This window comes from Tinamus guttatus, unplaced genomic scaffold (assembly GCF_059628265.1).
Source record: "Tinamus guttatus ecotype Peru unplaced genomic scaffold, ASM5962826v1 Tinamus_guttatus_pri_ptg000314l, whole genome shotgun sequence".
NCBI lineage: Eukaryota > Metazoa > Chordata > Aves > Tinamiformes > Tinamidae > Tinamus > Tinamus guttatus.
The window spans coordinates 12011593-12026877 of record NW_028288848.1 but is presented as its reverse complement, the minus strand read 5'-3'; the positions used below and the strand labels follow the sequence as shown (position 1 = coordinate 12026877).

At 42.1% G+C, this 15285-nt stretch overlaps 2 protein-coding genes across 3 annotated transcripts in view; one reads left to right on the top strand and one right to left on the bottom strand.

The window, feature by feature from the left end:
* Window positions 1–1828, top strand: part of BLOC1S2 (biogenesis of lysosomal organelles complex 1 subunit 2) — a 47042-nt gene extending 45214 nt beyond the window's left edge. For both annotated transcript variants that reach the window (XM_088528792.1, XM_088528793.1), the window contains exon 5: window positions 1580–1828. In XM_088528792.1, coding sequence (XP_088384918.1) covers window positions 1580–1611 — 32 coding nt within the window. In that variant the 3' untranslated portion in view covers window positions 1612–1828. The remainder of the gene's footprint in view (window positions 1–1579) is intronic.
* Window positions 1829–5931: 4103 nt separating this feature from the next.
* Window positions 5932–13430, bottom strand: LOC148594001 (cytochrome P450 2H1-like). Its single transcript, XM_088528808.1, has 9 exons — window positions 13221–13430; window positions 11374–11536; window positions 10288–10437; window positions 9488–9648; window positions 8903–9079; window positions 8319–8460; window positions 7867–8054; window positions 6654–6795; window positions 5932–6154 (listed from the first exon to the last, which is right to left on the bottom strand). Exons 1-9 carry the CDS (start codon window positions 13395–13397, stop codon window positions 5973–5975), a joined length of 1482 nt encoding a protein of 493 aa, XP_088384934.1. The 5' UTR covers window positions 13398–13430; the 3' UTR covers window positions 5932–5972.
* Between the last annotated feature and the right edge of the window lie 1855 nt (window positions 13431–15285).

The following is a 15285-nucleotide window of genomic DNA, read 5'->3' as shown; positions in this document are numbered from 1 at the left end:
ACACAAAGGCAGTGATAGAAGATTGCACTTGTGCAGCATTAAAGAGGTGCATAGAAAGAAAAATATTGTGTCTGAGAGGGATCTTTTCTCTTTTTACATGTACAGCAGCAAAGACACACCAGGCTTTCCAAAATGCCCCTTACCACCCATACACACCCATACACATTTCTCCTGTAGACTCTGTCCATCTCTATCAGATTACAGTCTTCCATCTTTCTCCATTATTTAAAGAGGGTTCGTACATGTCTTGCTCATTTTGCAGTGTTTTGACTAATCCGCAGTGACAGCTGTTACTAGAATATAGCTGTTGCTGACAGATCAACCTTTAGTCTATGGACTTGTCAGCTGGAGATCTCACTGCCCCTTCCCCTTTCACAAGCAGGGTGCAGCAGGAGTCAATCACAACAACAGCAAAAAAGGCAACATCAAGGGAGAAGTCATTCCTGAACAAGTTACACTTGCACAGTAAATAAAGCATCTAAGCATCTAAAGAATCTGATAGTTTACACTGCAATAGGCTCTGAAGGAAAGAAGGCTGCAAAATATACATGTGGTTACAGAATGCCAATCTTGTGTATTTCTTTAAGTCTATAGACTACATAGTTCCAGAAGTATAGTGATATTTCCTCTTACACTAGCCTACGTCGTAACTATTTTACCACTGATTTCAGGACTGGTTGAGATCGAGTAACACTTTTTTGATTTCCACACTATTATATTAGTGTTGAGTTTGAAACTATACGTTAAACTTCTCATTCTTCACTGAAATAGGACTATCAGCATCACCACTTGATTTTGGAGGCAAGTGAGGAAGGAGTTTTTAAAATGTTTTATCCAAGGAATGTCCTTATGGACATAAGGAGAAATCCTTATGTTTTGAGCGTGAATTGCTTCCTTGAGTGAATGAATAAGAACTGATAAATATGATTTCTCTACTTTTCAAGCTGCTGCTCTTCAACCTTATCTGGAACAGATCAACCTGATTGAGGAGCAGGCTGCAGCTTTGGAGCAGGCAGCTTATAATTGGATGCACATTCCAAAAAACTTGGTAACTATTGCCCCCTACTGTTACTAGCTGTCAACATAACCCCTTGTGAGGGGATTTAACAAGGTAAAATAAGTTTCTCTGAGCTTCTCTACTATCTGAACAGCATGGCATTGACCTGCATTTAGGCGACTGAATACTGGAGGTGCATGGGAAGTGGCAGACTCTGGTAAAAGACTGATGCCTCAAGTTATATGGAGGTAGACTTGTGCAGATATTCTTGAGATACAGTCTCTTGAGGAAGTTTGGTTTCTTGTTTGCAATGTCCAGTGATCCAAGCTCCCAAGACAAAATCTGGAAAGAGAGATTTTGACGTTCCACCGGACACCCAATCCCCTTGGCTTAATTTAATACTAACTGTTTGACCTAAGCAACTACTTCTTAAAAATCCCACTGGACAACTAGATTTGTCTAAGTACTTCCAGGAAAAAATGGTCCTCTAAATTAAACTGAGTTTTAAGCTGTATAGCACCCTGCAGGTTTCAAGCCTTTTAGCCATGCATTCCTAAAGCATTGTTATTTTTCCTTCTGCAGAAGCCAAGTACAAAAAACTGGAGAAACGATGAAATCTACAACAGAGACTTAACTTAATAGTACTACTGAACTGGAAGTTGGGTTATGAGAGCGACTGATCTCTGTTTAAGTTGTATAACGGCAATTACATACCTTGCCAAGGAGCTGATTACAGCTGACATCAACTGGTTACTTTTTGTATCTAACCTTTGTGAGGCAGAATATCAGCCTCTTCTCAAATATTTCTATTGCCTTGATTACTGCTTTGTAGTGGGGAAAAAAGGAAAAAACGTGAAACCTTTCCCTTTTACTTTAAACTTTTTGCTTTAAACTTGGATCAAGTGTTTCTGTACTCGCATGCCTTGACTCTCTGGACCTCAGGTGAAATGACAAGGACATTCTTAGCCACATGGTCAGGTGATTTAGCAGATTCTTTCTCTACCTCTGTCACCATTTAGTTATAATAGTTTTTGAAGGCAGATGCCAATACCAAATGCTCTTTTTCTACCACATCAACAGTATTCCAGATAGCTAGTTGAGCACCGTCCTATTTGCTGAAGAGCTGCTCCTAATCCTGGCTCTTTTGTTCTCCTGTATATTGATCTGGACTAGTTCAAGTTCTCCTTTGAGTGAGTTGCAGAAGAGTAAATGTGCTGAGGTAAGAATTAAGAAATTGAAACTTCGTGCTAACTAGTCGGAAGAGTGGTTAGGCAAGTGCTGATCTGGTAAAGATTATGAAGCTGTCGGTTGGTGTATATCAGCTTTAAATAGTCCAAATTGACACTTGGCTCTTCCCTTGGGGTATTTAAGAATAATGAAGTGAGAAATTCGTGAAAGCCTTCAATATGGCTTTCATAATCTTGGATTTTTAGTCTATTCTAGATGGCCACGATGTAGGATTTAATGTATAGGGTTAAGTTAGGAGAAAGGCCTTTTTGGAATGAGCCTCTTTAAAGCATCGTGTTAAGGCTTCCAGAGGCAACCAGATGTTTACTGCATTGCTGTTCTCTATTCTTAGCTCACTGGTAAGAGTTTTACTTTTGAAAGCAAACTAGATATTTTAGTACTGTTCAGAGAAACACAGATCACAAAATGGTTGAGGCTGGAAGGGTCCTCTAGAGACCACCTAGTCCAACCCCCCTGCGCCAGCAGGGACACCTAGAGCACGTGGCACAGGGTGGCATCCAGGCGGGTTTGGAAGATCTCCAGAGAAGGAGACTCCACAACCTCTCTGGGCAGCCTGTTCCAGCACTCCAGTGATTGTTATCAGTCACCTGACCCAAAAGCAATAAGTATCAAAAAACAAGTTACCATTTCTGTGTTGGAAGAAATTGTACCATGAAAAACAGCAACTACCTTTAAGAGCTAAAAGATCATCGTCATCATCTTAGGATTGATGGTATGTTCTTAGCTCTTCTGGAGCACAGGAGCTACCCAGCCAGATCTAAAAATCTTTGTGCGATGTTTTGACATATTTTTTTACCAGTGTTTTCTTGTAGTACCATCTTTCTTTTAGCCGCTCTGGAGGAAAATCACAGATCTGCTGCTGATGATGTAGAAACTGTATTGAGGATGCTGCTCGGAACTTCTCTGTCCTTTGGAGCAACAAAGATTTTCATTACAGCACTGAGCATTCTAGGGAGGCCTGGAACTTAGCCCCAGATCCACTGTAAATCCTCTACTTGCAGAATGCTGCGGTCATGTTCACTGCTATGTGGCAGTGCTGGGTTGTGTGAGGCTTTTTTTTTTTTTCTCCTTAGTTGCCTTTCTTCATGCACCTGCTTTGCTTCCCTGTGGACTTGGACAACCTAAAGTTAGCACTTAGCAACTCCAGGTGCCTACAAGGTAATAATCCCCAGTGACTGTGAGGTCAGCAGAAGAATTAGCACTTGCAGCAGCTCTGCAAGTGTCACTTTTTTGTTTCTAGTCACTAGTCAAAGTCAATTGAGTAATTACTAATTGAGTGGAATCTCTAGTGATCCCACATGGAAGGCCCAGAGCAGTAGCAAAACTGCTAGGTGTGGAAGTGGATCTATACTAAGACTGAGTCTGGTGTTAATTTATTTCAAAAGAGCCCTTTCATTACTGTGTAACCTACTTATGTTCCAAAAATTAAATGTCTGCAGTGTAAAAGCTGTGGTCTTCTGTGGCAAACTTCACAGCAAGAAGTGTGGTGCCCTGTTCACAATGTATTTGGGCTTAATATCTGCTGTGGCGCTGTATGGACCTGATGCTTTGCAGAAAGCTGTGACTGATGAAGGTGAACAGAGACTTATGCCACTCCTACAAAATTCTCCAGAAGAATAGGTTGCATTTCCATATACCTTTTCAAAGTGGGTAGAAGCTCCTTCTCAGGAAAGGGGCTCTCACTGGGATAGAGGTGTCCTTGTGGGAGCATTTAACTGAAAAGTCCAAAGTGGAATGAGCTGAAGTTTCACTTAGTACAAGGGCTGAGCCTGGTTGAATCTAGAGATACCTTGTGCTCACAAGAACAAATGGTTCAAGGTTCTTGCTGTCATAGGTGATAGCTACTGTGTCCTGTAAGGTCTGGGTTATGATTTGGAAAGCAGGTGGCTCTGGTGACATCGTCACCCAGCTTTCCATGCTAGGAACTGGGCAAATCCCAGTGCAACCAACTCTATCCTAAGATATACAGGACTGTTTTTCACATGAGTTCTATTGCCTTCCCTGACTCACTCACCCCTAACAGGATATGCTAGGAACAAGGGAAGTCCGGACAAGCTACTTCTGTTATGTAGTACCAACTTAGAGGATTTTACTGAATTTTACTGAAAATTTTAAGAGCACAGCATAAGAATAGGAGAACAGCACCATAAAGATACACAGTAGGAGACCCTGAGGAGACCGTGTGTGGGAATTGCTTCTAGATAGTGATTTATGTAGCTCCAAATGAAAGCGATTGACTTCATGTGCAGCAAGAGTATGGAAAAATCATGAAGGAAGAGGTTTAATGTGAACTTTGTGCTTTTTTCTCTTTTTAGTTGGTGAGGAATCATATCACAATAAACTAGATGTTTTGCTGTACCTTTTATTCATATTCAGTGCCTCTGTAATGCTCTGCTACCAACTTGTGTTATGTCAAGCATATCTGTGATTTGAGAGAAAAGAAGTTTTGGGTGCTTTACATAAACAACTAATGCCATTGTGATAATGTTGCTCTTGCTGTCTTTTCCTGCCCAGCCCAGGTTCACCTGTCTGTCTTTGCTATTAATTATATACCACAGGTTCAAATGGGAAGAAACAAGCTACTATTTCTCTAGTCAATGGCACTGTGGGGGTCCCACTATTGTTTCAGGAAATTGGTGCATCTGGTATAATTAGTTGTCCTGTTTTGTCCAATGGACAGCCCTGTAACTTCAATCCTAATATGCCCAGTAAGGTCAGTGTGGTCTCATAAGGTGGATTGTACTCTTATATTGTCACTAGGAAGGAAAGTTTTTTAGGCCATACACTAGCTCAGTCTTCAAGAAAAGAACAACTTCCATTTAAATGAATGAAGTAAAAGAGTCATGCATGTACAAGCCTGGGAATACAATTTGGGAGTCTAGGCTGTGTGGAGGCAGGTTATCCACCAAATCCCTTTGTCTAGGATCTGAGAAAAACAACAGTCCAGTTTATTACTTTTTCTTCATTTTGCAAAATAAAAGTGTAATTTCACAAAACTATAATTCTATTTTAATCATATAAAAGGAAACCCATATGCCTAGTCATCAGATAAACTCCATCCCCACCAAAGGACAGAATATATATACGAGAGTACAGCAGCTGCTGAGCCCCTGAGTTGTGAAGACAGTTTGTGTTTGCTGTTACAAAAAATAGGTCACAAAGAAATATGTGACTACAAAAAAAAGACTACAGAGCAGAGACATGTACCTCAAGCTGGTTCTGGGAAAGACTCTGTAGTACAACTGTTTGTTCCTGTTGTGCTGAGAAATCTGGTGCTCTGGACAGCAATAGTGGGACTCTGAGAGCCTTAACTGACATAGAATCATAGAATCATTATGGTTGCAAAAGAGCTTCAAAATCCTCGAGTCCAACCACAAGCCTTTCAACACGATGCTTGTGTAAAATCATGGACTCATTATGGTTGTTAAAGACCTTCAAGATCATCGAGTCCAGCGTAAGCCATGCAAGGAATCAGATAGCAACTCAGGCTGGGTGAAGTAGGGATGGAGGAAAGCCTGTATAGTTTTGCTGTAGGGAGCTGCTTCCTCCCCGTGTAAATACATATTTGCCTTAGAGCTGAATATTTACAAACATTTTCCTCTAAACTAAAAGGATGATCTTTCTCTTGATAAAGAATCTAGTGTTTCAGTATTTCCAGATTAGAAAATGATTTATCATTTGATGAGAGCTTTCAGGAGCTTGTGGGCTTACAACTGTGTTTACTTGGTTAACGGGGAAGAAAAGAGACCTCATAAGGTTTGCACACATTTGCAATACCATTGAGTACTGGACAAATGTCAATATCTTTGCGATCTTTAACAGGCTTCAAAGTAAAATTCTGCAGGATGGATGCAAGAAATAAGAATAGCTCCATGCGTGCCAGACCTTCTCCTGCACAGACACGTTTTCCTGCAAGGAAAAATAAAGAAAAGTGAGATGATAGTGGAATGTTTTTCTAGCAACTTATTTTGATCATTGCTTCATAAAGGTTCAGACATCTCAGAATAAACAAGCAGCACTACAGAATTTTGGAGAAGTGAATGAATTAAACTCGGGGGCTCAGTGTCTAGAACAACTTGGAAGTGATTGGAGGGCAAAAACACTTTGAAGGTTTCAGCTTCTCATGTTCTGCTGCTGACTGATACTAAGTTTGGAGAGAAGGGACAACTGGCATGGCTGTGGGTTACGCATCATCCATCTCTTTTCTTTACATTCATTTGGAGGAGATTTTGCAATGGTAAAAGATGAAATCAACTGGAACTCTAGTGCAGGATTTAGAGCTGCCCAAAAGTGACTGTAACAGGAGATCACTAGCATCACTGTGGACATCCTGGTGGCAGAGCCACTGAAATTGTCAAGAATCTCTAGGACAGGAGGACTTAGGTTCTGAAATAGGTAGATTACCTACCTGTAGAAAATGGCAAGAAGTAGTCACTCTTTTTAAAGGTGCCATTTGCATTTAAGAAGTGTCCTGGGTCAAATTTTTCTGGATTTGGAAATTCCTTGCTGTCATGTAGGACAGATCTTAGCACAGGAAATACCAGAGTGCCCTGAATTGGAAAGAGAGAGAAGAGAGTTTAAAACAGAGATACTCTAAAGGAAAGTGGCATTGTGAAGTTCCCTATATGGACCCATTATGTACAGCCTTCAGTAAGAAGAAACAAGGTGAAAATTGCATGAGACAAACTAATACCACTTCAGAGGAGCCACATCAAAGGCCTAGACCATTGCCAGTCTTGGTGCATATTCATGCCTCCAAAGGACTCTTTGTTTGAGGTACGTGCCTCCCTCCAAAGCTGAGACTTTAATTCTCAACTTTCCAGCTTTGAAATTAAATCGGAACAGAATCCAGCTCCAAAGTTTGTGTGGGGACAATATCGAGCCAGCCTGAAGTCCAGAACAGGAAGCTCCAGCTTCTATTTGCCTCTTTCTCTGTTCTCTTGTCTTGTGCAAGCTCTATGGTCATCTCAGGGGGCAGCTGAAAGTGAACAATGCAAAACATAGCAGAGCTCTGGGCTACTGAGGTCAGGGTACCTAAGACTGCACATGGACCTGTGATTTGGTGAGTTAGGAAACTGCCCAAATAAATGTCTACTTAGCACATAGATTAAATAGGAATTAGGTGGTTAGAAATGCTCTTTCCCTAAGCAAAAGAGCACAGCTTGAAAAGCGTTATTACTGATCATGGATTCATGCTCCTTTACTCCTCTAGCCTATAAAAAGCTAGCAGAACTTTCTAATCTAACTAATCAAAGCTTAAGTGAGGAAAAATGTGTGCCACCAGTCTATGTAGAAACTAAGCATGGCAAAAACTCTTTGCAATGCATTTCAATGTTAACAGTGGTGAGAATATTCAGGTTTTTTTCCAAAGAAATTACAAAAGATTGTTTGCTTGCATTTGTGTGAAATACAGAAAACTTCCTTCTCACATAGAGGATGGAAAGGCTTTGCTCAAACAGAAGGAGCTGGAGCAGGTAACGTCGAGATGCCCCTTTCAGACTAAATTATTCTATGCTTAATTTTCAATGTTGAAAAGAAAATAGGATGCAATGAACAGAAAGCAGAGTTTTGCCCTCTTGGGGCATAGGATCATGACTTTTCCCGGAAGCGCTAGAACTGACCTTGGGGATAAAATAGCCTCTGAATTTGGTGTCCTTGGTCACAGCATGTGGGACATTAAGTGGAACTAAATCGATGAATCTCTGGATTTCATAGACCACAGCCTCTGTGTATGGCATCTTGCTCCGATCTGCCATGCAGGGACTTCGGTCTCGGCCAATCACCTGGTCAATCTCCTTCTGGATTTTCTCTGTTAGAAAATAAATCAGTGTTGAATGGACAAGCCTCCTGTGTGTTTGCCTGGACCTATCCTGTGTGTACAGCAAAACTTGCTTTGTGCACACCAGCAATAATCGTTTACTGTGAACACAACCAAGATTGATACACCTTCCATTTTGTAAAGACATGTTTCCTTAATCAGAGGAACATTGCCCCTTGTAGTAATGACGTGAGTTGTTCAAATTGATACAATGACATAAAAAATCATTCAGTTATTTATTCTCTTTTGTATTACCTTCTATCTCTGGGTATTTCGAGAGAATCAGAAGTCCGTATCTCAGTGTGTTGCTGGTTGTTCCTGTCCCAGCAAGGAACAAATCAAGTGTGGTTCTGGTCAAGTTCTCAGCATTAAAATATGAATGACCATTTCCTTTCTCCTGGAAAAAGATTTGGCAAATTGAGAAACTCGTTTACCTAAGTTATCTAAGGCAATGTGTTTATGAAGGAATGTCCTGTACCCATTATACATGTTCTTAGATACATCTAATGTCCATTCCGAAATGCAACATTCACTCTCCAGAACACCAGCAACTACAGTATTTTTACTGACTAACATCATGACTTTTTTAAAAATTTTGAAGGAACACTTGCTTACATCAACCTCCTTGATCTTCAGCTTTCCTAATGAGTGCTGCATGTCATTGTTCTATGTTTCTCTCTTTCTAAAATTCTTAGTAAGAAAATGGAGAGGACAGACTGAAATTGATGTGCCATGAAAAACAAATGTGCAATAGTAGAGTGTCCTGTGAGAACTCTAAGATCCTGGCATTCCAAACAATGTTTTTAATGTCATCTAAAAAGACCTATCTGTTACATTACCTGTTCCATTTTGATAAGAAAAGCATCAATAAAATCTCGAGGACAGCTGGGATCCAGAGTTTCCTGGTGGGCTCTTACAATTTCAGAAACAAAATCATCAATTTCATCGAAGATTTTCCCTATTTTCTGATGAGGCCCAGGCAAGCGTTCCAGGACACTTGGGAGGAAATTGTATAACTGTAAAAATAAAGTGAGGGAAAAGCACATCCTAGTTAATTTGAATGAGGCAAAGTTTTCTCTTAGCAGTGATTATGAAAAGAGATCAGTTAAGCCATTTTGGAACTGTAGGTCTTTAATATTCAACTGGAATTTAATGCCTTTTACAAACTTCATGTTGTCACATGGTGTCAAGGAAACAGTTTACTACACATTGAGTATTTTTACAGTGATATCCTACTTTGGACGTACAATGGCAAATTGTTAAGGAAAAGATTGAGAAATTGTTTGCTTAACTGCTTTTTTGGCCTTCAGAAATCTTCTCTTATTTAGGGTAAACAATCCCAATGAAAAACTAATAACATAAATATTCACTAATAAAATATAGTCATTAATATATTTATTAATAAAAGGAAACTTTGCACGTACCGTTGTATACGTAGACTGCTGGTATTTGTTATTTTCCTCTAGCAAGTCAAGAAAAGTCAGAAATTTTTTGTCCTCATAATCAAACCGATCCCCAAAGACGATGGAGCAGATGATGTTGGAAACAGCATGGATTAGGTAGTTGGTAGGATCGAAGGGCCGCTCTGTAACAAAATCAGCATCTTGCATTAGTTACTTTAGTCGGTCGTTCCCTCCACTGACACTACTGGGGAGCTTTGCATCTATTGTATGATGTACATCTCTCTCGTTTACAGGATGCTCATTAGAGATGGCCCTGAGTATCCCACCAAATCCCGTGGTCGTGGAAGTGGTGTTCCAGCATCCTCTAAGGATTGTCTGCTTTTTTCTTTACAGAATAAGCATATGTGAAGGCTGGTTGCAGAAAGAAACGCTGTGGTTCTTGCCAGGACTGTGACACTCTCAGGGGAGATACTTAGAAGAAATAGCTTTGACTTATATGCTACCAGAAAAGGCTTTTATGGGGTGAATCCAAAGGGGTTACCCTATGCTCTAGATAACAGCCTGTAGTAGTCCCCATCCCCATCATCCTGTCCCTAAGAGTTGGGAAGTATTGTCTAGTATTCAGAAGACTGGGCCCAAAACCAAATAGCTGGAAATTAGTTATCTTGTCACCAGCTTCTTCAAGACCCCTGGGACTAGGGAGCAAATTCAGTAGCCGTGTGCCCACTTCTTGTGTCATGCATTTGGTGAAGCAGCTCCACACTCTTCACGCTCTTTGCCGCTACTAAGCTGTCCTAGGAGCCACAAAGTTCACATCTTACCGCGTGTGTTCTTCAGCCTCTCCACCAGAAAATGAGCTTCCTCCTGGATCCGCTGCTCAATGCTTTTCTTCCCCATCCCAAAATCACGCAGGGTGGTGAGGGCAAATCGTCGGAGTTGTTTCCAGCCCTCCCCATTGCCGGTCACAATGCCTAACAGAGGAGGGAAAAGCAGAGATGCTGTGAGGAGACAGACTTTTTTCCTCTGTTAAGAGTTACACAGTGAACACCTGACATGCAAAAACACCTTTTTGTGGACTTATACTGCTATTGCTATATGCCCCAAAACCTAATTCTCTGCACTTCTGAAGATGGCAGATCTGTTCATTTGGATTGCCACAAGCTGAGTAAAACACCAGGACAAAGGGAAGGAGGAGCATGAAGTAGTGTGTGAAAAGGGGACTGGGGATGATGTTCCTTATTATTGGATGCCACCAGGCTTTCTCTAAGAGTGCAGCTGAAATAATCATTACAGGAAAGGGTTGTTTGTTTATTGTAGAAGGTGACTGCATCTACTGACTGTGAGGTTGCTTGGAAATCCTGACAATTCTGCTTTCCCTTGTTTTCTAGCCTTCTGTCTCCTTCATACACTGGAATAGCTGTTTACTTGGATAAATACCATACTGTGAAGTCCTATGCTGAATGAACCCATGGCATAGCTTTTACTGGCCTTGGCCTAGGCCTGTGTTTATCTTCTCTTTATTGTGGTTTGGAATTTGACTTTTGCTCTTTCCTTAGCAATCTTGTATTGCTAATGTTTTCAGAGACGGGAAAAGTTTACCAGCATACTTCATGAACAATATTTTTGCCTAGAAATTGCAGACTGCTGAAAAAACAAGGCTCTCAGTGAAGCCAGCCTACGACCTTAAACAGCTTATGTGTGTTTTTACATGTGTATGTGTCATTCCCATTTACTCAAGGATCCAAACAGAGAATTTGGCTCTTTGTCTTTCAGTTTGCATTTTTTTCTTTTCAAATCCTTGACAATAATAAACAAAATCCCCACACTGCCTCTTTCACTTCCTTCTCAGCCCTTTCCTGGAGCATTGAAAGCATCAGCTCTGCATGCAAAGATTACCAGGAACTTACCTGTGCCTTTGATGAATTTCTCAATCAGTGGTAGAATGCCTCTTCCACTGAAATCATCTGCCTGATCAATCAGAGCTTCTTTCACAGCATCATAACCATAAAGGACCACAACCTCTTTTGGGCCTAGATGTATTTTGAAGACAGGACCATACTTTTGGCTGAGCTGTAGGAAAGAACACAAAGAAAATCACACTAGAACGGTGTCTTCACAGCACCTTCGGGACAGTCTGGACTCCTTGGTACTGGTGGATAACAAGAGTTTACACAGGCTCAAAAAGCAGTTAGTTAGACATGGTCACAGAGGTCCATGGAGGGTTTTCAAACAGAAATGCACCACATTTATTTCGAAAAGTTTCTGGGCCACAAATCCCTGGGCACTGGAAGAGTATACCAGGGAAGAATCTCTGACTCCTTGTGCTGGTTACGTATGCTATCCTGGGCATCTGCATTGGGCTTGCAGTTGAGAAAAGAACATGGACTTTTGGTGTGACCTGAAACACGTTTTCTCATGTTAAGTCTTTAAGAGCAAGCTAGATAAAGTCCTATTTCTTATCATAGAAAAACTGAATAACCTAGTGCAGGATGCTTAAAGAATGCTTGTGATTATCAACATTCACAAGCATTGAGGCAGAAAGGAGCTCTTATATGTGTGTTTGATGGTGTACACAGTGATGTGAGCCACCTTTTTGGCACAAAAAAGTGAATGCTCTGAAGCAGTTTTGTAAGTCCTAACACTTCATAAAAGTGTTGTGTTTTTGGTGCTGGTGGTGGCTTTTTTTTTTTTTTCTTTTTAACTCTGGATGTATACGTGGTGTCACCCCACCATGACAGACACAATGTTCTCTTATGCTCCAGTCCATAAAACTGCTTATCAATGTCCAAACTGGAGGCATGTAGTCATTGAACTGCAAAAACTGGGATTATGCTTTTCTCAGATGAATCTCAGTCACTGTTAAGGGCGCATGAGAAAAGAATTGGAATACATTTAGGCTCAGGCATATTTAATCTACAAGAGTTTCCTTTTAACAGTGCCTTACGTGCAAAATAACGAGCTCTCCACAGACTCTATTTTCGGAGGAACAATGCTTCTGGTATAGAGTTGCTGTGTGGAGACAGATAAATGGAGACTGAACTATAGGGGCTGAAGTAGGTTGCTGCCAGTGGTTCTGAAGAGCCTTCTACTACATGACCTGTTGGCAGGTGCAGCTGTGTTACCACTTGGCCTTCCCCCTCTCTAAGAATTCATACTTGACAAAATGCTACAGTGCCACCATGTTTCCACATACTGGTAAAACTTGCAGACTTGCTGCGCCTGTAGCTCAAGCCTCGAGCTCCCACAGAACTCCCAACACACAGGTTTGTGTTTTGACAAATGTGTGCCATTAGCTGGGAGAAGAAACGGATCGCACACTTCACCTCCAGAATTTTCTGCTTCTCACTCTACTTCTCCTCTTAGGAGATCCCGTCTATCTATGTCTATCTGCTAGGAAGGACAGGCAGCAAAATGGAGTGGAGGTCATTCCCAAAGCAGGGCTAGGCAATGTTGCCATAGTAATGTGGAGCTGAGCACAAGAAGAGTACCATGAACTTCATCAGTACCTTGGTTGCAAAGCCATTTCAGTACTGTCATGAGATCAGCAGAGCACTCAACGTTATCATTTTTATAATAGATAACATACAGATTTCAGATGCACATATTTTTGAGAAAGTTCCTTTTTCAGTGCTTCTGACATTCAGTTAATGCAGCTTTGACATTGTCTGTTGCATTGAGCTGAAAGCCCATCTGCACTGGACTTCATTTTAAATGCAATGGAGACAACACAGAAAGAAAAGAGGCAATCCCTTACCTTCTCCAGGCTTTGAGGCATCTTTCGTGGATTCAAATGGAACACGCTTCCAATTAAGGGGAGTGCTAAAGGACCAGGAGGCTGCTTCCCTGGTTTAGATTTACCTTTCCATGCTGAAAAGAGAAGGCATGAGACACAAGTCATTAAGAAAATAGTGGTCAATCCTAGGGGCTCCATGGTGGGCCAAATAAAAGATGTCAAGTTTCAGAAGAAACTGAAACTGGACCTGCAAAGCCAGTTATATATCTATGTTCTAGCACTGGAACTCATGGAAAAATCAGCCAATGACACCTCTCTGTTTCTGATGAGATAGGAGGTTATTTATTAACCTGCACAAGATAAAGAAATGAACCAATTGGAAATGAAGTAATTGTGACATAGACGATTTGTGTGTGAGTGAGTGTGTGTGTGTTCTGGCTTGTGTTCCTTTGTGTAACACAGAACATAAGAAATCAGCTTCTAATGCTATCAGAAGAACTTGAAATCCTTTTTTCTTCAGGACTTCAGGCAATGTTAAGATCTGTAGTTATCCTTGTGACAAGTGGGATCTGTAAATATAGTAATGCTCTCCTCGTGTGTTCCTTCACAGAATAAAGGTAGGGAAGGGTAGAGAGCCAAGATGTATTATGGACCAGGAAAAAAAAAATAGAGCCTTCTGCAGTGTATATGTATATATAGCAAATTCTTGCTGTTTGTCCTCACTCGCAGAGTAACCACCACCAGTCACTAACCACAGTGGAGGGAGGGAGGAATTGTGGCAGAAGTCTTGACTTGTACTTCAACTGCTGTGTGGCTCTTTGCCTCAGACCCATGGGGTCTCTGGTCTTTTCTTCTTCTCCAGAAACACACCAAAATGAGACCTCAGAAATGAGTGGTCAGTGTGGTGGATTGAGTACAGGCTGGATGGCAGAGCTCTGAGGGTCATGATAAATGGGGCAGAGTCTAGTTGGAGGCGTATAGCCAGTGGTGTCTCTCAGGGATGAGTACTGGGCCCGGTACTGCTCAACTTGTTCATCAATGACTTGGACAAGGGGACAGGGTGCGCTCTGAGCAAGTTTGCAGATGACACCAAACTGGCTGGAGTGGCTGACACTCCCGAGGACTGTACTGCCATTCAGAGGGACCCAGACAGGTTGGAGAGTTGGGTGGAGAGGAACCGCATGAGGTTCAACAAGGAGAAGTGCAAGGTCCTGCAGCTGGGGAGGAATAACCCCAGGCACCAGTACAGATTAGGGGTCGATCTGCTGGAAAGCAGCTCCGTGGAGAGGGATCTGGGAGTCCTGGTTGGCAACAAGTTAACCATGAGTGAGCAATGTGCCCTCATTGCCAAGAAGACCAATGGGATCCTGGCCTGCATCAGGAGGAGTGTTGCCAGCAGATCGAGGGAGGGGATCCTCCCCCTCTACTCAGCTCTGGTGAGGCCGCACCTGGAGTACTGGGTGTGGTTCTGGGTTCCCCAGTACAAGAGGGACATGGAGTTTCTAGAGAGCGTCCAGTGTAGCACAACAAAGATGATTAAAGAACTGGAGCATCTATCTCCCTCAGCAAGTTTGCTGATGACACGAAACTGGGAGGAGTAGCCGATACCCCAGAGGGGTGTGCTGCCATCCAGAGGGACCTGGACAGACTGGACAACTGGTCGGTGAAAACCCTCATGGAATTCAACAAGGCCAAGTGCAAGGTTCTGCACCTGGGGAGGAATAACCCTACACACCAGTACAGGCTGGGGACTGACCTTCTGGAGAGTAGGTCTGCGGAGAAAGACCTGGGTGTCATGGTGGATGATAAGTTGACCATGAGGCAGCAGTGTGCTCTTGTGGCCAAGAAAGCCAATTCCCACTGGCTTTCCTGGGGTGCTTTCCTGGCTTTCCTTTTTTTCCTGGGGTGCATCAAGAAGAGCATCTCCAGCAGGTCGAGGGAGGTGATCCTTCCCCTGTACTCAGCCCTGGTGAGGCCACATCTGGAGTATCGTGTCCAGTTCTGGGCTCCACAGTACAAGAGGGATGTGGAGCTGCTGGAGAGAGTCCAGCACAGGGCCACAAGGATGATCAGGGGCCTGGAACAT

What these genes read in the sequence shown, in the direction of transcription:
- LOC148594001 (XM_088528808.1), bottom strand. Translation starts at nt 13,397, where the DNA reads ATGGAGCCCCTAGGATTGACCACTATTTTCTTAATGACTTGTGTCTCA. An exon ending in AGCAGTCTACGTATACAACG is followed by an intron (nt 9,080 to 9,487) that starts GTACGTGCAAAG and finishes TTATTTTTACAG; the next exon opens with TTATACAATTTCCTCCCAAG. An exon ending in GAAATACCCAGAGATAGAAG is followed by an intron (nt 8,055 to 8,318) that starts GTAATACAAAAG and finishes ATTTTCTAACAG; the next exon opens with AGAAAATCCAGAAGGAGATT.